The 23,652-nt window shown below is 43.5% G+C and overlaps 2 protein-coding genes across 14 annotated transcripts in view; one reads left to right on the top strand and one right to left on the bottom strand.

Moving 5' to 3' along the window:
• LOC128621875 (zinc transporter ZIP10-like) overlaps positions 1 to 611 on the bottom strand; it is a 3,545-nt gene extending 2,934 nt beyond the window's left edge. Inside the window, exon 1 of the mRNA XM_053647898.1 lies at positions 244 to 611. The gene's annotated coding sequence lies outside the window, so the exon portion shown is untranslated. The remainder of the gene's footprint in view (positions 1 to 243) is intronic.
• Positions 612 to 9,065: 8,454 nt separating this feature from the next.
• LOC128621001 (cytoplasmic dynein 2 heavy chain 1) overlaps positions 9,066 to 23,652 on the top strand; it is an 83,568-nt gene continuing 68,981 nt past the window's right edge. For 11 of the 13 annotated variants that reach the window (XR_008388211.1, XR_008388212.1, XR_008388207.1 and 8 more), the window contains exons 1-27: positions 9,066 to 9,164; positions 10,241 to 10,427; positions 11,132 to 11,302; positions 11,634 to 11,772; positions 11,854 to 11,972; positions 12,117 to 12,261; positions 12,358 to 12,590; positions 12,688 to 12,822; positions 12,948 to 13,061; positions 13,830 to 13,941; positions 14,196 to 14,320; positions 14,644 to 14,819; positions 15,106 to 15,301; positions 15,517 to 15,612; positions 16,638 to 16,802; positions 17,004 to 17,102; positions 17,290 to 17,429; positions 19,210 to 19,444; positions 20,215 to 20,342; positions 20,445 to 20,560; positions 20,799 to 20,926; positions 21,977 to 22,126; positions 22,244 to 22,449; positions 22,651 to 22,806; positions 22,981 to 23,095; positions 23,189 to 23,359; positions 23,493 to 23,651. Coding sequence is in view for 2 of the 13 variants with exons in the window: in XM_053646433.1 (XP_053502408.1) it covers positions 9,160 to 9,164; positions 10,241 to 10,427; positions 11,132 to 11,302; positions 11,634 to 11,772; positions 11,854 to 11,972; positions 12,117 to 12,261; positions 12,358 to 12,590; positions 12,688 to 12,822; positions 12,948 to 13,061; positions 13,830 to 13,941; positions 14,196 to 14,320; positions 14,644 to 14,819; positions 15,106 to 15,301; positions 15,517 to 15,612; positions 16,638 to 16,802; positions 17,004 to 17,102; positions 17,290 to 17,429; positions 19,210 to 19,444; positions 20,215 to 20,342; positions 20,445 to 20,560; positions 20,799 to 20,926; positions 21,977 to 22,126; positions 22,244 to 22,449; positions 22,651 to 22,806; positions 22,981 to 23,095; positions 23,189 to 23,359; positions 23,493 to 23,651 (3,921 nt within the window). In the remaining 11 variants the exon portion in view is untranslated. Of the gene's footprint in view, positions 9,241 to 9,586; positions 9,857 to 10,240; positions 10,428 to 11,131; positions 11,303 to 11,633; positions 11,773 to 11,853; positions 11,973 to 12,116; positions 12,262 to 12,357; positions 12,591 to 12,687; positions 12,823 to 12,947; positions 13,062 to 13,829; positions 13,942 to 14,195; positions 14,321 to 14,643; positions 14,820 to 15,105; positions 15,302 to 15,516; positions 15,613 to 16,637; positions 16,803 to 17,003; positions 17,103 to 17,289; positions 17,430 to 19,209; positions 19,445 to 20,214; positions 20,343 to 20,444; positions 20,561 to 20,798; positions 20,927 to 21,976; positions 22,127 to 22,243; positions 22,450 to 22,650; positions 22,807 to 22,980; positions 23,096 to 23,188; positions 23,360 to 23,492; position 23,652 lie in introns of those variants that run through there. The other 2 variants (XR_008388215.1, XR_008388214.1) reach the window with 2 other exon arrangements.

Below are 23,652 nucleotides of genomic sequence, written 5' to 3'. Positions count from 1 at the left end.
GTATGACAGTTAGCCTGATCAGCATGATCAATCAACCACCACCGCCAATATCTTGATATTACCATTTGATTGTTTGAGACTTATGACAAAATTGAGCAGGGCCATTGAGGTAGCAGCTAAGACGCTGGGGTTGTGGCAAGCAGGTGATCATAACTTGGGTGCAAACATTACAGGACCTCTGAATGATGGCTGGGAGGTTAGTAAATGCTGAGGATGTGTAATTCTAGGATGTGGTATGTTTACCCTGAATGGCCTCTGGAAGATACTTTCTCATGTGGCCTGATAGATAGTCACCAGCTGCTGATAGATGTTCCAGGATGCGTGAGACCAAGTTGGCAGATGGATCGTGTCTGGTTTGGGGTTCTTGTGCTCAGGGTTATAAATACGAGAGAGAGAGAGAGAGAGTGCATTAGCATTCATGTTCTTAGGACCTTGGCAGCTGTAAATAGTCACATTAAAATGGGTAAAGACCATGGCCAATCCAGCTTGGCGAGAAGTGAGACATTGGATCCTCTATATGTATTAGAGGTGACACAGTAAAGAGGACCAGTGTTACCTTTGCAAACAGCATAATTCCATTCCATGTAAAAGAAGAAGGCCCTGACTTCTACCACTTAGGCATCCACCTTGACCATGCAGTATGAACTGTCTGTTGAACGGTCTTGCCAACATGGTCATCCCATAACTTACTGTATGTCCTACACCAGACATGTAAACCAGGAAATAATATTTCTATATATCTATATATATGTACACTCTATAAACTCTATTAAAAAAAAATCCTAGTGCCCCTTCAATGTACTTTAGGCCACTCCTCTGAGGCCACTTCAGAGGAGATTCATCTTCTTCCCAGTTGCAAATGAGATTTTATGTAATTCTCAATTCTATCATGGTTTAATATGCAGTTGCTCTGATGTGTCATGCACCAGAGGCATGGGTTGATGAAATTTCACAGTCATTATATTGAGTCCTCAATAATCAGTGCAGTCCTCCATCATTTTTCCCATCATGAAGCAGAGGCCTGGTCATGCTGGAGACAAAGAATGCCGAATGAACCCCTGCCTTGGGGCATGATGTCTTTTTCCATAGCTGCATAGTTTGTTGACAGAGAGGGGTAAATTTCAGAATGAGGTGGCGTATGCCCTGGCAAAAAGTCAATGGCACAATCCCAGGGTCTGTAAAGGCCATGTTTGGTGGTTCATTTCTTACGAAATACATTTTCCAGGTTGCAATACTCCAAAGGGTCTTCTAGCTCCACTTTAATGGCAAGGCTTTCTATATAGGTGTAGTCACACCACAGCCGGAGGTAACTTGCGGGACCAGACTATAATCTCCCTGCAAGTCCTGGAATCATCTGGATTATGTTTTTCCATCCAGGGAAGTCTAAAAACAACAGAAAATTGACCTGAAACAGTGACATAGATACGTGTAATCATGTATATGGGGGTGGCATGCATAGTGCAGGGTAGAGTTGCTGCTTCAAAGCACTCAGTTTGCTCCAATTACTGTCGGCATAGAGTCTTACATATTCTCCTCGTATCTGTGTGGGTTTCCTTTGGTTTGGTTTCCTCCCACTTCCTAAGAAATACCAGTAGGTGGATTGGTGACTCCCTAGATTAGCGTGTGAATGTGTATGTGCATGTGTGCATTCCTGCCAGGCACCCAGTGTTCCTGGGCTGGGCTCCGGATACACTGTGACCCTGAATATGGAAGAATGTGTATGTGACTGAGGTACTGAAAGATTTAAGCTCCCCCATGGTGGTGGATCTTGTTTACGGTTGTAACCTACAATTGCTGTTGTTGTTACCGCTGTTATTGTATGAGTGACTTCTCCTTGAGTCATGTCCATAGTCTCTTCTGTGGCATCCATGTTCCAGGAAAAGCCTTCTCTAACATGGAGTAGAGCCAGGCTAGAGGGAACACTCGCAGGTAAGGAAGGCACTAGCTTGAGTCCCAGAGTTTTGAGGGAGCCTTCTGAAGGCCAACACTAAGGGTACATCTCAATCAGCCCCCTAGTTCAGTAGTCAGAGCACTGACCTGAAAAAAATCCCACAATGCACCGCAAAAGCCGGTTCATTTACTGCAAAACCTCTCAGCTCAAAACAAAATGGCGGACTAACTCTCAGACAACCGCGTCTATGAACGGAAGTAGCTTGTTATCGTTGTCGTAGCTCTCAAATGTTTGCTTACGTGTGCGATTTTTCACTTTCTATATACGGTTTGTTTGAGTCTGCTGACTTTAAGTGTGTAATGATTTTAAAAAATCCACCAGCTAGCCTACGATCCTGCTTGAAGTCCCGTGACAGAAACGCACGTGATTAAGCTAAGAAATTTACATGACGCATAATGTCAGAAAGATATCGGTGACGTTTTACAACGCGACTACGTAGTCATGAAGTTGCCGGAAATTGAGCCATCGATGTCCCAATGTGTAGTGACCGCCAGGGTCCTTAGCAGTGCCCCAACTCGTGTACACCACATACTGAATCATGACCTAGGGAGCTAGGGAGCGAATTGAGACGCACCCTATATCCATGAAAATGACAAATGCAAAAGTGGCAAGCTCCGACGGGTAATGTACAATGCTATACCAGGAACCCGAGTAAAGGGGGTCCGATCTCGCGAACATGTGGGACTTGAAATTGTCTCGGTTTTCAGAATGAAGAGCATTTACATGAGAAAACAAGGAGAAGAGGAAAAGAGGAAGCAGAACGGTGGTAAGTGGTGGAGATCATCTAAAATGACAATAGTACAGTAGGCTAAGCTGTAAAGTACTATAGTGCTAGCCCAACATCATTGGGAAAGCAGGCAGCTAGCTTGGATGAGCTTCAGCGGATATCCTGCACTGTGCTTGTGACTTCATGACATTTTTTTCGGATTGCACTAAAAAATCACTCAGCAACATCTTCACAAATTTCCGTCCCTCACTACCTCTTTCCCCTCTGTCCGTCTCTCTCCCCGTCTGTCTCTCTCTCTCTGTCTCTCTCTCCGTCTGTCTCTCGCTCTTGATCCCTCTCTCTGTCTCTCTCCCCGTCTGTCTCTCTCTCTCTCTCCCCGTCTGTCTCTCTCTCTCTCTCTCTGTCTCTCTCTCCGTCTGTCTCTCGCTCTTGGTCCCTCTCTCTGAAAACAAGTTGAAACATTTCAATAATTTTTTTTTCCACGCTGCTATCTCTTTCCTCATCTTAATGCTCTGCAGGACTGTGCGTCAATCAACACACACACACACACACACACACACACACACACACACATACACACCCACATACACACACACACACACACACACACACACACTAAGAGACATCTGGAGCCAATTTCCAGTTGACCGCAACACACAGAACAAATCAGCCTGACACACACACACACACACACACACACACACTCACACAAACATGCACACATAGCTTCACTGCCCCTCTTCTAACAAGTGGCTAATTTATGGGAGTCTGTCTTTCTGCTAATGTTTCTTTCTCTGTAAACATGTGTGTGTGTGTGTGTTTGTGTATATGTATATGTGTGTGTGAATATATGTGTGTGTGTGAGTGTGAGAGAGGGAGAGAGGATTTCCTGCAGTTTATAATGCCCTGCTGATTTCACACTCTGATTTAGTGTCTAAACATGACATCCCTGTAAAACAACACATCTGTAGGTGTGTGTGTGTGTGTGTGTGTGTGTGTAATCACATGCTCTTAGACAGTAGTGTTATCTGTAGTGTTGTCTTTCTCCTGTGTTAAGCCAGCTACTTTATGTGGTTTGCAAAAATGAACCATTTACATTGCACAGTAATGCAGTTCTCTACAATGTACACTCTTTCTTTCTTTCTTTCCTTATTGTTGATTTTTCTTTCTTTGATTGCCAACGTATTTAATTCTCACAGTCTTTCTTTTTCTCTTCGTCCTTTCTCCCGTATTTCTTTCTTTCATCTAGCAGTTATTGGTCAATTCATTAGCATATTTAAGAACAGGTTCCTGTGACTCCTCCAGGTTCTCCGGTTTCAGCCCAGCTGTGGGAAGGTGAACTCCACCTGCCTCATACGGGGAAAGGTGGAGCTCGGAATGACGTCGTTTTCTACCTAGTGCATTTGAGCTGAAAATGAAAAGACCCTCCTGTTCCTCAATACAGTGAAGTGTACAGTCAGTGATACACACTTAACAAGACAATGGCTCTGAGTGATCAGAGCTGCTGCTGCTGCTAGACAACTCTGCTACTTGTAACCGTGCAACTGGCGCAAACTGTCCTCCGTCATCTTACTGTGTCTGTCTCTCTGACTGTCTCTCTCTGTCTCTCTCTCTCTGACTGTCTCTATCTGACTGTCTCTCTGACTGTCTCTATCTGTCTCTCTCTCTTTGACTGTCTCTCTCTTTGACTGTCTGACTGTCTCTCTCTGACTGTCTCTCTGTCTCTCTCTCTGACTGTCTCTCTCTTTGACTGTCTCTCTCTCCTACTGTCTCTCTGTCTCTCTCTCCTACTGTCTCTCTGTCTATCTCTCCTACTGTCTCTCTGTCTCTCTCTCGGACTGTCTCTCTCTGTCTCACTCTCCGACTGTCTCTCTCTGTCTCTCTCTCTGACTGTCTCTCTCTGTCTCACTCTCGGACTGTCTCTCTCTGTGTCTCTCTCGGACTGTCTCTCTCTGTCTCTCTCTCCAACTGTCTCTCTCTCACTCTCTGACTGTCTCTGTTTGTTTCCATCTTTTTATCCCTTGCGCTCCTTCTCTCTCTCTCTGAAGATCAAAGCACATCACACTCTGATCACTTTTCCATCATGACCTTCTCCCTGCTTCAGGTGGCTGTCGTTTTATCCCCCCCCCCCCCACACACACACTAATCGCCTTGCAATGCAAGATTCGCTATTTAGGTTAAATGGAGCACACTAATTCTCTTCCCTCCCCTCACACCTGCTCTCGTGTGTGTGTGAGTGTGTGTGTGTGTGTGTGTGTGTGTGTGTGTGTGTGTGTGTGAGACTCCTCAGCAGTATTTTGTGTATATTTAGCTGCAGGCACCGTCTCAGCCCTGTGTAAAGGTTTCGTGTTGCAGTGGGAGCAAAGGAGCCGCACATTAAGAAGTGTGTGTGTGTGTGTGTGTGTGTGTGTGTGTGTGTGTGAGAAAGAGAGAGAGAGCGGGAATATGAGTGTGTTTTTTCTCCTGAAGGTGCTAGGACAGCTGCTTGGCCATGACTGGGTTGCCGGGAGCAACAGAGAGCCAAAACAGAGACAGAAATTCAAGATGCTTGGCTGCGACAAGCACTTACACAACTACACAACCAACAACACAAATCAACACAACCAATCACTGAAACACACACTTCTAGAGCTGTTACACAACTACATAACCAACAACACACATCAACACAACCAACCTCTGAGACACACACTTCTAGAGCTGTTACACAACTACACAACCAACAACACACATCAACACAACCAACCACTGAGACACACACTTCTAGAGCTGTTACACAACTACACAACCAACAACACATCAACACAACCAACCACTGAGACACACACTTCTAGATCTGTTACACAACTACACAACCAACAACACATCAACACAACCAACCACTGAGACACACAGTTCCAGATCTGTTACACAACTACACAACCAACAACACACATCAACACAACCAACCACTGAGACACACAGTTCCAGATCTGTTACACAACTACACAACCAACAACACACATCAACACAACACAACCACTGAAACACACACGTCTAGTTTTGTTATACAACTACACAACCAACAACACATCAACACAACCAACCACTGAGACACACACTTCTAGATCTGTTACACAACTACACAATCAACAACACACATCAACACAACCACTGAAACACACACTTCTAGATCTGTTACACAACTACACAACCAACAACACATGATAAAGACTAAGGGCTAAAGTGAATGGAGCTAAAGGTTAACATGAATGGCTCTAAAGGATAACAGCTAAAGTGAAGGGCCCCAAAAGCTAAGGGCTCAAGATAAGGGCACTAAAGGTTAAAGTGAAAGGCCCTAAAGGGTCATAAGGGTTAAAGTGAAAGGCCCTAAAGGGTCATAAGGGTTAAAGTGAAAGGAGCTAAAGCCAAAAAGCTAAATACTAACTAGAAAAATTAGTCTATGAAAAAAGGCTAAAAACAACTTCAACATTCTAGGAGTAACTGCACACACACACACACACACACACACACACACATGCATACACACATACACACACGCACCTTAAGTGAGTGTCCTTCACTTACTTTAGTGTGAAAAATTACACCATCAGTTTCTGTGTGTGTGTGTGTGTGTGTGTGTGTGTGTGTGTGTGTGTGTTTGCACGCTAAAGTATGTGAAGGACACACACTCATCTGATGCCCACCTCTGGGTGTGTAACGTGTGTTTTGTGCGTATTAATAGAAGTGCTTAAGATATGACCTTTCCTTCCAGAAGGCATGCTAAAGCCCACCTGATTCACTTAAGGTGTGTGTGTGTGTGTGTGTGTGTGTGTGTGTGTGTGTGTGTGTGTGTGTGTGTGTGCGTGCGTGTGTGTGTGTGTGTGTGTGTGGGTGTGTGTGTGCGTGTGTGTGAGATGCCCCATCTTCATAGCACTGTTTAATGTAAACACACAGAGGGAGAGCAGCAGCAGAGTGATGGATAACATGGAGGGAGTGATGACAGAAAAAAGGGAGGATGATATAACATGATGAAGTGTGTGTGTGTGTGTGTGTGTGTGTGTGTGTGTGTGTGTGTGTGTGTGTAGTCCAGTTTTGTACCACTTAATGTGGGCCCACAAAGTCTGATCTCACTTCCTTTCCTTAAAAACAGTAAACAGATCCATCTCTCTCTCTCTCTCTCTCCCTCTCTCTCCTTCTCTCTCTCTCTCTCTCTCTCTCTCTCTCTCTCTCACACACACACACACACACACACACACACACACACACACACACACACACACACATACCTATCATGCACAAATAAAAGGGGGTGGAGGGGGTGGATAGGGATTAAATTCATGGCTTTGAGCTATGTTGCTAATGACTCTGTGTGTGTGTGTGTGTGTGTGTGTGTGTGTTTTCTCAGGGCTGAACCGATAAAGACCAGAGCCACGACTCAGGATTAAACTTTAATCTGGATTAAAAGTCAAAGTTTATGTCTTAATTCAGTTGCACCTTTAAAATGTTCTTTCAAAAATAATCCGGATTACATTAATCCACCATTTCATCCTTGTTCCGTTTTAGTTTTAAACTCAGATGAATGTTAATCCTGTTGCGTTACACTTCACTGATCTTGATTTCAGTTAGGGATTCATTTTAATCTTGAGTTTCATCGCCATGTTGCTGGATTTTCGGTTCCGTTCCCTACATCCGGTGGGATTCTTCCTTGCTTCAGCGCTACTTAAACCGAGCGATGCAGCAGCGCTTTAGTCCTTCAGTCAGTCCTGCTCTCTCACCTCCTCGTCTGTACGCTCTCCTCTAACAGATCAGCTTCCAAAACTTCGACTTTTCATGCTAATATCACCGCCGTCTCTCGCAGATCGATAACTATACCGAGCCGGCTCTGTGCTGGAACTCAGCGTAGTTTAGCCGCATTGCATTCTGGGTCTTTATATCCAACATTTGCATCAACAATGCTTCTACTTCTATGTTGGAGTTCTTATCATTTGATGTCGAACAGCGCTGGAAAACGGATTACATTTGAGATTTTTGGACCGTAACTGCACACCTGAGTGACACACAACCGCCATGAGCTCACAAAATACAGCACCAAGCAATAGATTAGCATCAGAGATGCTAGATGCATCACAAATATTTCCATATAAACATATTAAATGTGTTTCATGATGGAGCTTTCCTTAAATTCAAGGGTGTTCAGTCTAAATTCAAACCTTTTGGGCCCCCCAAAAAAAGTTGTTCTGTAGTTTTATAGTGTTACAGCGCCAACAAGTGGTGTAGTGAGTGAACATAAAATAATCAGCTGTGTTTGGGTAAAAAGCTCTATGACTGCATGTGTGTGTGTGTTTCTGAGACCCTTTGTCCAGAAGTCGAAACATTTCTGCTGCTGTAGAAAATACTACTTCTGACTCTCTGCACACTAAGCTCTCTGGAATGTGTGTGTGTGCGTGTGCGTGTGTGTGTGTGTCTGTTTTACGTCTGCCAAGCGAGGCATTGCAGCTTAATTCCTGTGTCAGGACCGAGGTCATCCGCTCTGCAGCTGCATGCTGAAAACACACACACACACACACACACACACACACACACACACAAATTCTCCACCGATGTTCAGCATTTCCACATTAATAAGTAGGGCTTCCATTATACTGGGAATTACAGCATCCCTTCCTGACGACCACCACACACACACACACACACACACACACACACACACACACACAGATGAGTTAATGCAGTGCTGCAGCTGTTCTTAGGTTGTTATGCCTGTAAGGTATTTTTCCACATTAACATTAACAGAGACGCCATTAAAGCTGTTCTCAGGCCACACACACACACACACACACACACACACACACACACACACACACACGTTCCCAAATAAAGCTAATAATAATAATAATAATAATAATAATAATAATAATAATAATAAACAGACATCCACGAAGCTGTTAAGAAACAGGAATACAGAATAAAACCAGAATGAAATATAAATCTGCTTTGTCCTGACTCCAGTTTCTGCCTTACTTATTTTGGGGGGGGGGGGGGGGGGGGGGGTGACTTCAGAAGTCCTCCACTAAAATAGGAGAACCTGCCAGAAGAACAAACATCACAGAATTAGAGCGGTTAGATCCGCTCGTGTGTGCAAGGCATCTCACAGATGCTTATAAGACCCTGAGAGTGTGAGAGAAAATATTCTCTGGTCCAATGAGACAAAGATTGAACTCTTTGTGCTGATAAATCTGGTGTAAAAGATTCTAAAGGATTCATTCTAAACTCCGCCTTTCAGAGAGCATACTCTGCTCTGATTGGTCAGACATCCCAGTCTGTTGTGATTGGTTTACCGCTGTCAGTGGGTGTATAAAAGGAAGCGCTCGTTAGCATAACGGGTTTCATCTCCGTCTAGGGGTCGGGGCGGATAAAGAATAATAATAGTAATAATAATAAATTTGTTTAAACTTTCTGCTGTGTGAATGAGGAGGCTGATAAGCGGCTAATAAACAAAATGAAGTGAGAGTGATATTGTTTTCTGAAGTCATGTTTGGTAAAACGCGAGTTTCTGTGAAATCGTTACTACAATAGACAGGTGTGTGGTCTCGCGCTCTGGCCGAATGTTCTAGTGTGTGCGTGTTTGGAGGATTATAATGTTAAAATTTATCAGTTGAAACTGTCCTTATGTCTGTGCTCTCCAATGGATTTAAAACCAGTTAAGATATTTTTAAAAAATCGTCTAGTGTGTCCCTGGCCTAAGCGACAAAACTGTAGGTAATATTGGGCCCACGGCTGATTAGGAGAGGTATTTCAATAACACGAGTTAGCCGGCTAGCAGATGCCTAATAATAATAATAAATATAACTTTGATAATAGTGATTATTAATAATTATTATTATTTTAACTTCAGGAACAGTTCGCGGCGTTAGCTTTGGAAGACGGAAAATATCTATGGCAACTACGGAAGCTTGGCCTGCCACCTTACGTACGTAATGACGTAACGGTATTCACGTTCGGCTTTACGTAAGGCATGATACGCCGTCGTTGTGGCAACCTCGTCAGCTTGGCCGCTCGCGCTTAAACAATCCTTCAGGCTGCGAGCAGAATGTCGACTAAACTGGAATGATTTTCGACAACCTTTAACACTCCTTTTATTTATATGTTTTATGAAAATATTTAAACAGACAGAAGGTTTATTCAGTGAGGCGGCGGTAAGGAGAAAAAAAAAATCTGTGAATAACTGTATTTTTTATGCTAGCATGTCTCAGTGTGGCTAAGCTAACTCTTTAGGAAAACTAGCCGGATTTATGTAGCAGCATTTGAGAGGATGTGGATTAAAAGCCGAGAAGAAAAACTGAGGAAACTTGTAAAAAAAAAAATATATATATATGGCTGTTGTACTGCTAACTAGATAAAAGAATAGTTTTTTTTCTCCTCATGCAAGCAATTTCTGTTTAAAAAGCGAAAACATAAGTTTACTGTAGAAGAAAAATCATCAAAGGTTATCAGATTATGTTGTTATGAAACCTCATATATTAATTTATAACCAGCTTATACATATATAAAATGCTTATGTGTATGTATGTGTGTGTCAGAACCATGGCGCCGATGGTGGATGACCCCCGGAAGCTGTTCCTCCTCACCACAGTGGGAAATTATTTCAGTATGAAGACCTCACCTACACTTGCCACCTGCACACAGATCAACAACTTCCTGGATGACGCGAACGAGTTCCTGTTAGCTGCAAGTACGGATGGAGACGAGCTCACCTTCTCCAACAAGGTGAGGGAGATGGTGGAGCACTTTACAGACATGAGGAGAGAAGAGGAGGGGAGGGAGAAGTAGGAGATAGACACATATATAGAAAGATAATCAGATAGACTAGATAGACGCATCCAGAAATACAGATGGACAAATGCACAGGCAGCGAGATTGACAGATTGACTGATTTATTGGCAGATAGATAGATAGATAGATAGTCAGATAGACAGATATAGTTGGGCTTAGATGGATAGATAGACAGACAGACAAATAGAGAGATAGACAGACAGATATAGATAGATAGGCAGACAGATTTGTGTATATATAATTGGGAATAGATAGATTGATAAATAGATAGACTGATATGTAGTTGGGTGTAGATAGACAGATAGTTAGAGAGATAGACACAGACAGATAGTTAGTGACAGACATAAATGGATAGACAGACAGATATGGATGGACAGGCAGACACATAGATAGAGAGCTAGACAGACAGATATAGATGGATAGACCGACAGACAGATAGAGAGCTAGACAGACAGATATAGATGGACTGATTTTTTTTGTCAGATAGATAGACAGACTGAAAGACAGACAGGCAGAGAGACAGACTGATTGAGATATGGAGATGGATAGACAGTAATAGAACAGATAGAATGAAATATTGTCGGTCAATATAGATTCATTCAGCAGTCCATACCAACTCTGTGTGTGTGTGTGTACAGATGGACAGCGGGCAGTGTGAGAAGCGAGTGCTGGTGTTCTTTAAGCTGCGTCCGTGTGTGATTACGGAGGAGAACGTCAGCAGCATGGTGTTAGTTTCCTCCATGTTGGAGTCTCCCATCAGCACCCTGTATCAGTCCATTAGGACAGTGTTTAATCCTGCACTACATCAGGTACACACACCCACACACACACAAATCCATAACCCCATCACCTGAACATTTACTAGGGCTGCTGTAGCTTTAATTTGTTTTTAATTGCAACACCGGTATAACTTAGAGTTGGGTTTTATGTAAATTAGATTTGAGGGAAAGCGGCGTGTTGTATGCATATGATATGTAAATAAAGGTGGGTTTGCTCAAAGTACCGCCTGTTTTGTTGTGGTCGTACAATGTTTTCAGGAATCAGACACAAATTAGCTTGTACATCGTTCCATGGAAAAAATATGATGAATAACGAACTGTGTGTGTGTGTGTGTGTGTGTCTGTGTCTGAGCGTGTGCAGGATGAGAAATGGAGTCATGCCTTTGATCCTCGGCTGCAGTCTTTGCTCAGCGAGCTGGAGGCCGGTTTGGGCTCCGTGCTTCGACACACACATCCAAAGAATTCTGGGAAAAAGACACTTTCAGAGGAAGATGTTCTTGGTGAGTGTGTGAGAAATGGCTCTTTGAGGTTTGCGGCCCATGTCTGTTGCTGACATTGTGTGTGTGTGTGTGTGTGTGTAGGGCTGGTGACTCCATGTGATGAGTTTCAGTATTGGGCTGAAGTGAGTCGCACAGCAGAGAGGAGCAGTGCAAGAGAGCGAGCTATAAACTTTTCTCAGCTGTTCAAACCCATAGAAAAGGTACACATACACACACTTTCTCACCGTCAAGTCCCTGTGCATGAGCTGTTACTATAGAAACGCTAATGTATTAGAACAAACGCATGATTGTATTAAGCATCGATGGACATTAACACTAATAACAGTGTGCGTGTGCGCGTGCAGGACTACAGTACTCTGGACAGTGCGAGTCTGACAGAGGCATTAGAGCTGATAGAACACACTCGAGACGTGCTGGATGACGTGTGGAAGCAGAATGAACACGCACCCTACTCCGAAACACGCATGCGTAGACTCATGGACGTGACAGGTTTGTACGTTTGTGTATCTGGGTCCATGTGTGTGAGAGTGTATCTCAGCAGGTGTTGTTGTGGATGAACGTCTTTGAGTATGCGTGTGTGCGCAGGCTTCTCTCTGGCTCGGCTTGTGCAGAAGAAGCTGTGTGCGCTGCGTCTGTGGGAGGAGCCATACTCCAGCGTGAGAGAGAGTCTCAAAATGGGCGTGGCCGTGTGCGAGCAATGGGCGGAGGTATGCGAACACCTGAGCAGCCAGGTGTGGAAACGCTACTCGCTCCACCCATGGAGCGGAGAGACGCACCGCCCACTCGGCCTGCACGACCTCACATGCCGGCTGCAGGAGGTGGGACACCAGAGCTGACAATCATGGATATCAATATTCCTACACATACTTTTTATTAGCGTCTTTCTTTTTCAAAAATGTGTGTGTGTGTGTGTAGGTGCTGCAGGTGCGTACGGTGCAAGAGAAGCTCCAGCGGATGGTGTTTGGAGCACAGCAGCAACAGATTTCTGCCTCCAAAGTGTTCGAGCCTTTTACTGGTCTCAACCCTGTACTGTACAACCCATACACTGAGGTACACACACACACACAGAGTAATGTGCACAAATATATGAACACACAATGATTGACAAGGACTAAGAAGTGTATGGCAGTCCTGTGTACATGTCAGACTGAGTGTGTGGGTGTGTGTGTGTGTAGCCTTTATGGAGAGCCGCCGTGTCTCAGTTCGACAGATTGATCGCCCCGGCTGAACAGGAAGTAGCAGGACGACTGAAGACTTTCATCAGAGATGTGCAAGACAGTCCACAGCAGGTACACACACCCACACACACACACACACTGTAGATTGTATATTCAGAGGGAAATGCAAGTGATGCAAGCTACAGTACATTACATTTTACATGTACATTTATTCATTTAGCGGACGCTTTTATCCAAAGCGACTTACAAATGAGGAAATACAAGTAAAGCGATATATCAAGCAGAGAACAATACAAGTAGTGCTACCATACAAGATCTTTAAGTGCGTTCCAGAAGAAGCAAAGTGCGCAGAGTAGAGGTGTAAGAGCCAGAGTAAGGTTGTTTTTTTGTTTGTTTGTTTTTGTTTTTTTTTAAGGATAATGTGGGGTTGGTCTTTTATGGGTTATTTAAATGCTCACGGGAAAGGTGGGTCTTTAGCTGTTTTTTGAAGATATTGACAGATTCTGCGATCTGGATTGAGGTTGGAAGTTCATTCCACCACTGAGGGACAGTTAGTGTGAAGGTTCTGGAAAGGGACCTTGGGCCAAGCTGAGTAGGTACTACTCAGCGTCGGTCGTTATTCGATCGCAGATTGCGTGAGGGAACATAAGCCTTCAGGAGAGAGTTGAGGTAGGAGTGTGCTGTTCCACTCAAGGTCTTGTACGTGAGCATCCAGGCCTTTAATTTGATGTGGGCGGCTACAGGAAGCCAGTGGAGGGAGATGAAGAGGGGTGTGACATGGTTGAAGACAACAGTAACACACAAGACAGTAACACACAAGTCAATGGAAATATCCCACAATGGTAGAATCAGAAGTGTGTGTGTGTGTTGTGTTTTCAGTTGCTGCTGGTGTTCCAGAAGCACAGAGCGCTCATCAAACGTCCAACAGTGAGCAAGGAGCTCCAGCCAGAGAGAGAGACCCTGCTTACACGACTACTCGACTACTGCAGAGGTATACACACACACACAGCATAGAAATAGTATTATTAACCCAGTGTCCTAGTAGTAGGTTTATAGTTTGTGTAAAATGGCTTTCAAGCTGCTGAATGTGATGTGATGGGCGGAGCTTTGTGTACCTGGGTGGAAATGGGGGCGGGCCAACGAGAGATGGAAAAAAAAAAATCTAATCTTATCCAGCTCGCCCTACTTAACTGTTTGAGACCCCCTGTATTTATCATGTGACACGCCCTCGTTGTTATGTCGCAGGGCTTCGTGCTGATTTCGATGGCCGATGCCACGGTGTTCCAGGGGAGAAAACCGGCCCTTTGACAGGCAGGAACCTTCCTGAGGTGGTGAACAACATAGTTTGGGTCAGACAGCTGCTCATGAAGGTAAAGCACACACACACACACACACACACACACCGCGCGCTCTCAAGAGGATTGTGTCAGAGATTCTTGCACTCACACTTTCTGCAAAAGCACACTGGGTGTACATTAATGTTCTCACGCACGTTACCCACTCCTCCTCTGTGACTCCTCCCTCCTTCTCGTAGTCGATGCTTGGCCATGCCCTCGCTACCACAATGCCCTTCAGTGCTTATTGAGTATTTATATTAGCCTCAGCCCTTTATTTAATTATTTATTTGTATTATGTGACCTACTCCATTTAGTAGTGGAAGATTTTCACAAAGTGTGTGTGTGTGTGTGTTCAGGTGGAAGACTCTATAAAGATGGCAGAGGTGCTGTTATCAGACCTGCCAGGATTCCGTGCATTTGTGCAGTTCTCCGATGAGGTTCTTGAGCAGCTGAGGTCGTACGAACAGGAGCAGTTTGATGACTGGACAAGAGACTTAATCTCTGGACTATCAGACCCTAAATCAGGAATCAGGTACACACACACACAAATTGTCAGATATTGCTATCCTTGTAGAGTCCTCACTAAGATATAAAAACATGCCTACCCACAAACTATATTGATTATTACAGTCTGCATTTTTTTGTAAGTTCATAAAATAATTCCTGACCTACAAATACATCAGGTAAGCAATTAATGTATTTTTTTCTTCTTGTGAGTACTTTAGCTGTGTCTTTAGACGCTTGCGTACAGCCATGTTCACGTTGTGAAGGGGTATGATATTTACGTGATGTAGATAACAGTGTGTGTGTGTGCGCAGTTTGCAGGCCAGTAACCGGGTAATGGAGCTGGATCATGTGGACGGAAAGCTGAAGGTCCAGTACTCGGAGCGCTTGGTGAGTTTAGTGAAGGAGGTGAGACAGCTGTCTGCTCTCGGCTTCACCGTTCCAGCCAAGATCCAACAGGCTGCCACCATCGCTGAGCGATTCCACAGACAGGCTCTAGTATTGAAACAGGTATGCACACACACACACACACACACACACACACACACCCACACACACAGCCTTCAACATGTTTTTAGTGTTTAGTGTGTAATAAATACCCACAGCTGCTCATAGTGATGGACTATATTACATCAGCACAGGACACAGAACATTCACTTTATTGACAGTTTGGAATATCACTGTGTGTGTGTGTGTGTGTGCGTGTGTGTGTGTGCGCGCAACAGGTGGCTCATTTCTACAACACCATAGACCAACAGATGATTCCGTCCCAGAAACCAATGATGTTGAATTACGCTCTTGCCTTTGAGCAGGTTATTAAGGTAATACCACCACTACCACTATTACTGTTACTATTACTACTACTACTATTACTGTTACTACTATTATTACTAGCACTACTGTTACTACTACTACTACTATTACTGTTACTACTACTATTACCCCAACTACTATTACTACTACTACTATTACTGTTACTACTACTATTATTACTAGCACTACTATTACTGTTACTACTATTACTGTTACTACTACTATTACTAGCACTACTATTACTACTATTACTGTTACTACTATTACTGTTACTACTGCTATTACTAGCACTACTATTACTACTATTACTGTTACTACTATTACTGTTACTACTGCTATTATTACTAGCACTACAATTACTGTTACTACTATTACTGTTACTACTACTACTACTACTATTACCACTACTACTATCACTGTTACTACTACTACTACTACTATCACTACCACTTCTATTACTGTTACTATTACTACTATTACTACCACTACTATTACTACTATTACTGTTACTACTACTATTACTAGCACTACTATTACTGCTATTACTGTTACTACTATTACTGTTACTACTACTACTACTATTACTACTATCACTGTTACTACTACTACTACTATTACTACCACTACTATTACTACTATTACTGTTACTACTATTACTACTACTACTATTACTGTTACTATTACTACTACTAATATTACTACCACTACTGTTACTACTATTACTGTTACTACTACTATTATTTCTAGCACTACTATTAGTGTTACTACTACTACTGTTACTACTACTATTACTATCACCACTACTACTACTACCACTACTAGTACTACCACTACCACTGCCACTTCTACTACTACCACTACTATTATTACTACTGCCACTACTCTTACTAACACTACTACTACAACTAGTAATAGTAATAATAATAATATAGCATATCATACAAAAATGCAGTACAGTATAAATTGGTCGTTCCTTGTAAATCAATCCTTGTTAACGTTGAAGCATTAAAGTTCTTACCTGGCCGATTTGTAGCAGAGTCCTCGTGCAGCGTCTCGGGATGGAGGAGGAAAACTGCAGATAACGTGGGAGAACCCAAAAGAGCTGGAGATTTACATTAACAAGCTTCAGACTGCTGCAGAGAGGCTTTCCACTCAGAACAGGAAGCTCCGCAAGTGGCACACTGACTTCACTGACATGGTAAGAATATAGCGTAGCATCAAGGTATTTAAATCTGTTGTCAGTGTAATAGACCTTCCCTCATTCTCAGAACTGACACAGCGTCCTTAACGTAGAAGACATTTTATTTGGTTCGCTTTGGTAGTACCGTTAGAATTATCAGGAGAATGTTCCTGATACATGTTGTGACTAATGAGTGTGTGTGTGTGTGTGTGTGTATAGGTGGTTATGTTGATGGGTGTAGATCTCCTGCGGCAGCAGCAGCGGTGGAAGGAAGGACTGCAGGAGCTCAGGGCTGGATTCGCTACCATCGAGTCCCAGGCATGAACCTTAAACGTCATTACTCGCCACTACTCGCCCATAATCAATCCCATAAACAATCACTCCATAATCATTCATAACTCACGAGTCAGTAATAACGACTCATCATCAATAGTCACCTGACGTGACCTGGTAATATCAGTACTGTGAATAAATCCTAATCATGCTGTGTGTGTGTGTGTTACAGGGTGTGCGAGTGAGCGATATGCATGCATGGAGACAGCACTGGAATCATCAGCTGTATAAAGCTCTGGAGTTTCAGTACCAGTGCGGACTGGAGGCGCTCAACAAGAACCTTCCAGAAATACACATAGATCTCGTCTTTAAGTGAGAATCTTTGTGTTTGTGTGTGTGTAGAATAAAATTGGCCGTGATACTGTGTATTACAGGGCTCTACAGTGCGACCATTTCACTCGCATTTGCGAATGAACACTAGTTCTTTGTGCGACTGTGAAAAAATATTTAGGAGCACCGGTGCGAGTGACCTGTTGGGAGTTGTATAATACAATCAGAATAAAAACTAAAACTCCAAAATGCATCCACACCACGCAACAGTTACTTTCACACTGCTTTTCATCTCCTCAGTCAACCGAACAAGTGTGTAAATACTGCAGAGAAGCCATTATGATGACGAGAGTAACTCTGTACATCATCTGCTTCTCTCAAACCGCCATCTTTTATTGATCCCACAAAATGACCTGCACCTGCGACCTGCTCGTGTAGAGATAGCGGTAAATTAATAATAATGTTAACGCTACAAGGTGGGTTTAATTCAAACTTCTTTATTAAATAATTCCTCACCAATCATAATCAAGAGTAGCAACTGTTCAGTCTGTAAACATACAGTATGCTGCCGATCTCCTTCACTCTCTTCAGCACTCTAATACACAGCGCATTCACTTCATTTAAACTCCGGTTTGCCAGATATTATGACTAGAAAAGTCAACTCCAGTTTCCATGTTTTTGATTTAATCCCCCAAAATAACTCAATATTATCATCACACATGGCAACACTGTACTGGGGAACCGATCTAAAAGGAACAAAAAAAAAAAAGACTGATAAACAAACAAACAAACATAAAACTACTAAAATGTAAAGACAGAAAATGTGCTTAGTTGTAAATAAATCATTTAACATAAAAAAAATAGATATTATAATAACCTCATAAAATAGAAATAAAATGAGAAATTAAATGGTGTTTAATTACTGTGGGTTGCACTTAATATCAATTTGAAATAAGCTTAGTTCGCTATTTCCTTAGAAAGCTATTAGCCTTTTTCCTAATAATGGATCATGCCTGTGTTAATCTACTTTTAATTAGTACTCTTTATTGTTTAAAATATTTAAAAATGTATATTTATGCTTGTTTATTTATCAATTAACCAACAGTATTTTTCATTGCTTTTATTTTTATTAAATTAACAGTGACCATGAGCAGAGAGCTTACATTTAACTGGTTATGACGGACCTCCTGATTAAAGCTTACACAAAAAAAGATTGGTATCTGGATTGGTTTCGTCTGTAAAAATCCTGATCGGTGCATACCTAATGAACACCATTAAACTAAAGCGCTTTGCATCTGACGGGTAAATGAGCTCACCCAATCACATCCTATATGAGATTATTCAGATATATACACAATATACACAGAGCGGTTTGAGAACTGACTCCAGCCCAGAACCATGACAGTGGAAAATGTCTAATAGTGTATTGAAGAGGACCAGACTTCAGACACTGAACATTGAGGTTTATTGTATTTGTTTACAAGGTGGAACAGGTTAACGGTTGTTTTTTGCATACAGTCTGTAAAATGAACTGAAAATATTACATTTAGTTCATCAGAAGGTAAATTAATTTGTCATGGCTCACACTGTGTTCCTAAATTTTGTCATAATTGACCAGCTCAAGTTTTCTCATGCCCACTTGTGTGTTATATTGTGGCACATTAACATTACCATCTCTAAAAAACAAGCTAAACTTCAACCGTGCTCCTAAATTTTTGTAATTAGGATCACAAGTGCTCCTAAAAGAAATTGCTACCGTAGAGCCGTGTATTAGAGGCTGGTGTGTGTGTGTGTGTGTGTGTGTGTGCGTGCGTGCATGCAGGCAGGGCCGTGTGCAGTTCCGGCCTGTGTGTGAGGAGCTGCGTGTGAGGTACTACAGAGAGTTGAAGCGCTTCATCAGCATCCCGAATCAGTTCAGAGGAGTGTATGAGAGCGACAAGGGCGCGGAGTCTATATTCACCGCCATGATTGACAACAACTCCCGAGCCTTCATCACCATCTACAGCAACGCCGAGCAGCTGTTTAGCAGACTCCAGCAAGTACAGGACAAGTACAGGGTGAGCACACACACGCGCACCTGGTCAGGTGTGTGTGTGTGTGTGTATGCATTAAATGATGTATACTGGTAAAAGGGAAGGACAGAATAAGATGTTAAATATCTGAATACTTATTTCCCCCTCACTCTATAGTTTCTTACACAGGGTGGTGTTTGTGTGTGTGTTTAATGCTGGGTCTTTCCCTACTCAGTGGGGCTATACTGGTGCGCTCCCATATGACTGTGTGTGTGTCCTGTGTGTGAGAGAACAGGCAGTACTTTCCTTTGTGCGTGCGTGTGTGTGTGTGTGTTTCATTCCTTTCCCTTCCTCTTTCCTATTTTCAAAAGCATCTCTGATTCTTAGTTTCTCCCTTGTGGTTGAGTGTGTAAATATCCGTTTCTTACTTTCTGTACCGAAAATACACGCACACACACACACTTCCACTTCTCTCCCGGCTCTAGTGAACTGAACACTCAAATGTCACTGTGCGCTCTCTAAGCATCGGTTTCTGAAGCAGACGGGCGTCAAAACCACACTTTCACACTACCATAATCTTTGACATTTCATCACGGTTAAGGTTATCATGACGGCGGCGTCGTGACCGTCGTCATGAGTCACGTCTCAAATCTTAAACTCTGACCGTACACTCAAAAGTATTTACTGATGGAGGGTTAGTGTTGGTACTCAGTAATGATCTAGATGTGGTATTTGGTTTGAGTCGCACCACTAGTGTGTTTAGGGAAGGTGTTTCTGGTAATAAATTGTAAAGTTGTGTGTGTGTGTGTTTACAGGAGTGGGTGGTCTTGGGACAGGTGGATATGGAGGTTCTGGTGGAGAAACACCTCCTCACGGTGCAGGACTGGGAAAGAAACTTCAGAGCCCTCAAAGCGAAAGGGAAGGAGGTTGAACGTCTTCCCAGGTAAACACACACACACTGTGTAAGACAACATCACCTTCCATTTCCCGTAACTGACTTTATGAAGTATGATCACTCTTTCTCTGTGTGCGTGTGTGGGTGCAGCGTGGAGAAGGTGGACTGCTTCACAGTGAACTGTGAGCCAGTGAAGTCTGCGATTGACGATTTGATCCAGAAGCTATTCGACACGATGCTGACGGCTCTGAGGAAGTCCATCCAGGGTAATACGCTCAGTTTAGCAGAGCCAGTCCTAACAACTTCCTTTCCTGCACTTTCTGGAAATGCAGTTAATCTGCAAGTGTGTGCACTTTTTATCTGAGACAGTAGGCTTCTTCTGGAAGGAAGGACGTGACAGTGCAATGCTTCCACCTGCTGGATGAATACAAAAAACGTGCATGTCTTTATATACAGTTCTGGACTCAGTAAACTATAAAAACAAATAAAAATCTCTGTGTTCAGGTCACGTACAGGCCGTAGACTCGTTTGTTAGCAGTGGGATGACTACGTTATCTACACGACCAGAGAGCATAGAGGAGATCGGAGAAGCCAACTCCAAACACAGCCAACTCCAGGCCCAGAAACCTGAGGTACTTTCATAAGTATTTAGGGTTTCCAGGGAAAATCACACTCGGGCTCCCGAAGGAAGTGAAAGTGTGTGGGTTCTGCCTCAGTACTAGAAGATGGAGGAGGGAACACTGCTGTAATGTTGCTTTAATGTTGTGTGTAGGTTCTGCTTCAGTACTAGAAGATGGAGGAGAGGAACATTGCTGTAACGTTTCTGTAACTTTGTATGTGGGTTCTGCCTCAGTACTAGAAGATGGAGGAGAGGAACATTGCTGTAACGTTTCTGTAACTTTGTGTGTGGGTTCTGCCTCAGTACTAGAAGATGGAGGAGAGGAACATAGCTGTAACGTTTCTGTAACTTTGTATGTGGGTTCTGCCTCAGTACTAGAAGACGGAGGAGAGGAACATTGCTGTAACGTTTCTGTAACTTTGTGTGTGGGTTCTGCCTCAGTACTAGAAGATGGAGGAGAGGAACATAGCTGTAACGTTGCTGTAACTTTGTGTGTGGGTTCTGCTTCAGTACTAGAAGATGGAGGAGAGGAACATTGCTGTAACGTTGTGTGTAGGTTCTGCCTCAGTACTAGAAGATGGAGGAGAGGAACATTGCTGTAACGTTGCTGTAACTTTGTGTGTAGGTTCTGCCTCAGTACTAGAAGATGGAGGAGAGGAACATTGCTGTAACCTTGTGTGTAGGTTCTGCCTCAGTACTAGAAGATGGAGGAGAGGAACATTGCTGTAACGTTGTGTGTAGGTTCTGCCTCAGTACTAGAAGATGGAGGAGAGGAATGTTGCTGTAACGTTGTGTGTAGGTTCTGCCTCAGTACTAGAAGATGGAGGAGAGAAACATTGCTGTAACGTTGTGTGTAGGTTCTGCCTCAGTACTAGAAGATGGAGGAGAGGAACATTGCTGTAACGTTGCTGTAACTTTGTGTGTAGGTTCTGCCTTAGTACTAGAAGATGGAAGAGGGAACACAGCTGTAATGTTGCTTTAACGCTGGTTGTAGGTTCTGCCTTAGTACTAGAAGATGGAGGAGAGGAACATTGCTGTAATGTTGCTTTAACGTTGTGTGTAGGTTCTGCCTCAGTTCCAGCAGATGGAGGAGAAGAACAGGCTTCTGCGCTCGGTTGCAGGAGGAGGCGTTGACTCAATCAGCTCGCTCAGAGCAAAGTGGGACAAATTCGAGCTGATAATGGAGAGTCACCAGCTGATGATCAGAGAACAGGTACACACACACACACACACTCTTAGCCACTTCAACACTGTAATGAACATATTAGAATTTTAGGACTCCTTAACTCTATTTGACTATTAGGGTGCTCTCTCTCTCTCTCTGTCTCAGGTGGAGGTGATGAAGAGCAGCGTGTCGGGCCGGGTCAGTGTGTACTTACAGGAGCTGCAGAAGTTCCGCTCTCGTTGGGATCAGCTCCGACCCGCCGATGATGTCATTGAGTCATGTGACCCTGTTGCCTTGCAGCGATGCGTGGAGCGATTGAGAGAGAAGAGGGAGGAGTTTAATGAGCTCGAGAACACGCGCACAAAGCTGCTGTATGACACACACATGCACACACACTCTCTCTCTCTCGCTCTCTCCATCACACACTCTTTATTGTGATTTGTGAATATTGCGTTTAGATCTTGAGAACATTATAACAGATATTTTCACAATGTTGGGGAAATTGTGTTCTCCAGCTGGACCTGTATGTAACGCTACTTTGTGTGTGTGTGTGTGTGTGTGTGTGTGTGTAGGGAGGACTGTGAGCACTTTGGATTGGACGTTCCGGACATGTCTCTTGCATCGGACACACTACACGACCTGCAGCGGTGTTCAGACATGTGGAGCCTGTACGAGGAGTTTCAAAACACATTGAACACCAGTGCGCAGCAGGACTGGATCAGCTTCAGGTACACACATTCCCAGATTTCCACCATCTTTGGTGACGATTTAGACTCATCTCCCTGAGCTACAAACTAATAATAAGTTGGGTCATGAATAATATTTGACATTAAAAGGTTATTAACAACTTCTGTCACATGGCAGCAGTGCGTTATATTGTGTGCTGTTAATTTCCACTACAGGAGCAGGACACACGAGTTCGAGGAGTTCGTGTTGACGTGGCACGAGCGCCTGAGGAAGCAGGAGGAACTCAACACCATGACGGTGATGCTGCAGAAAGAAGTGGACAAGTACAAGGTGTTAAAAAAAAAAAGCTTGACGTCACTCATTGCTTTACTGAAAAGTAGTTGAAACTGGAAGCTTCCCTGTGACCAAACTGTGTGTGTGTAGGCTCTGCTTCCTGTGCTGAAGTATGTGAGAGGTGATCACCTGTCTCAGGATCACTGGCTGGATCTGTTCAGACTGCTCGGCCTCCCCAAAGGAACCACGCTGGAGAGACTCCTGTTCAGAGACCTGCTGACCTTCTCACAAACCATCATAGATAAAGCCCTGGAGCTGAAGGTACACACACACACACACACACACACACACACACACACACACACACACACACACACACAGAAAGTAGCCATTTAATTATAGTAACAAGCAAAGAGAACAAGAGACGTGTGTGTGTGTGTGTGTGTGTGTGTAGGACCTGAACAGCCGTGCTCATGCTGAGGTGAGTATCCGTGAGGCTCTGCGTGAGGTGGAGCTGTGGGCTGCTGGAGCGAGTTTCTCTCTCACCGAGTACACCAACAGCACCGGTGCTCACATCAGCCTCATCCGCGACTGGAGAGACGTGATGAATCAGG

This window comes from Ictalurus furcatus, chromosome 17 (assembly GCF_023375685.1).
Source record: "Ictalurus furcatus strain D&B chromosome 17, Billie_1.0, whole genome shotgun sequence".
NCBI classification, from domain to species: domain Eukaryota; kingdom Metazoa; phylum Chordata; class Actinopteri; order Siluriformes; family Ictaluridae; genus Ictalurus; species Ictalurus furcatus.
Note: the sequence above shows the minus strand (reverse complement) of the source record. Positions and strands in the feature narration are given on the sequence as shown.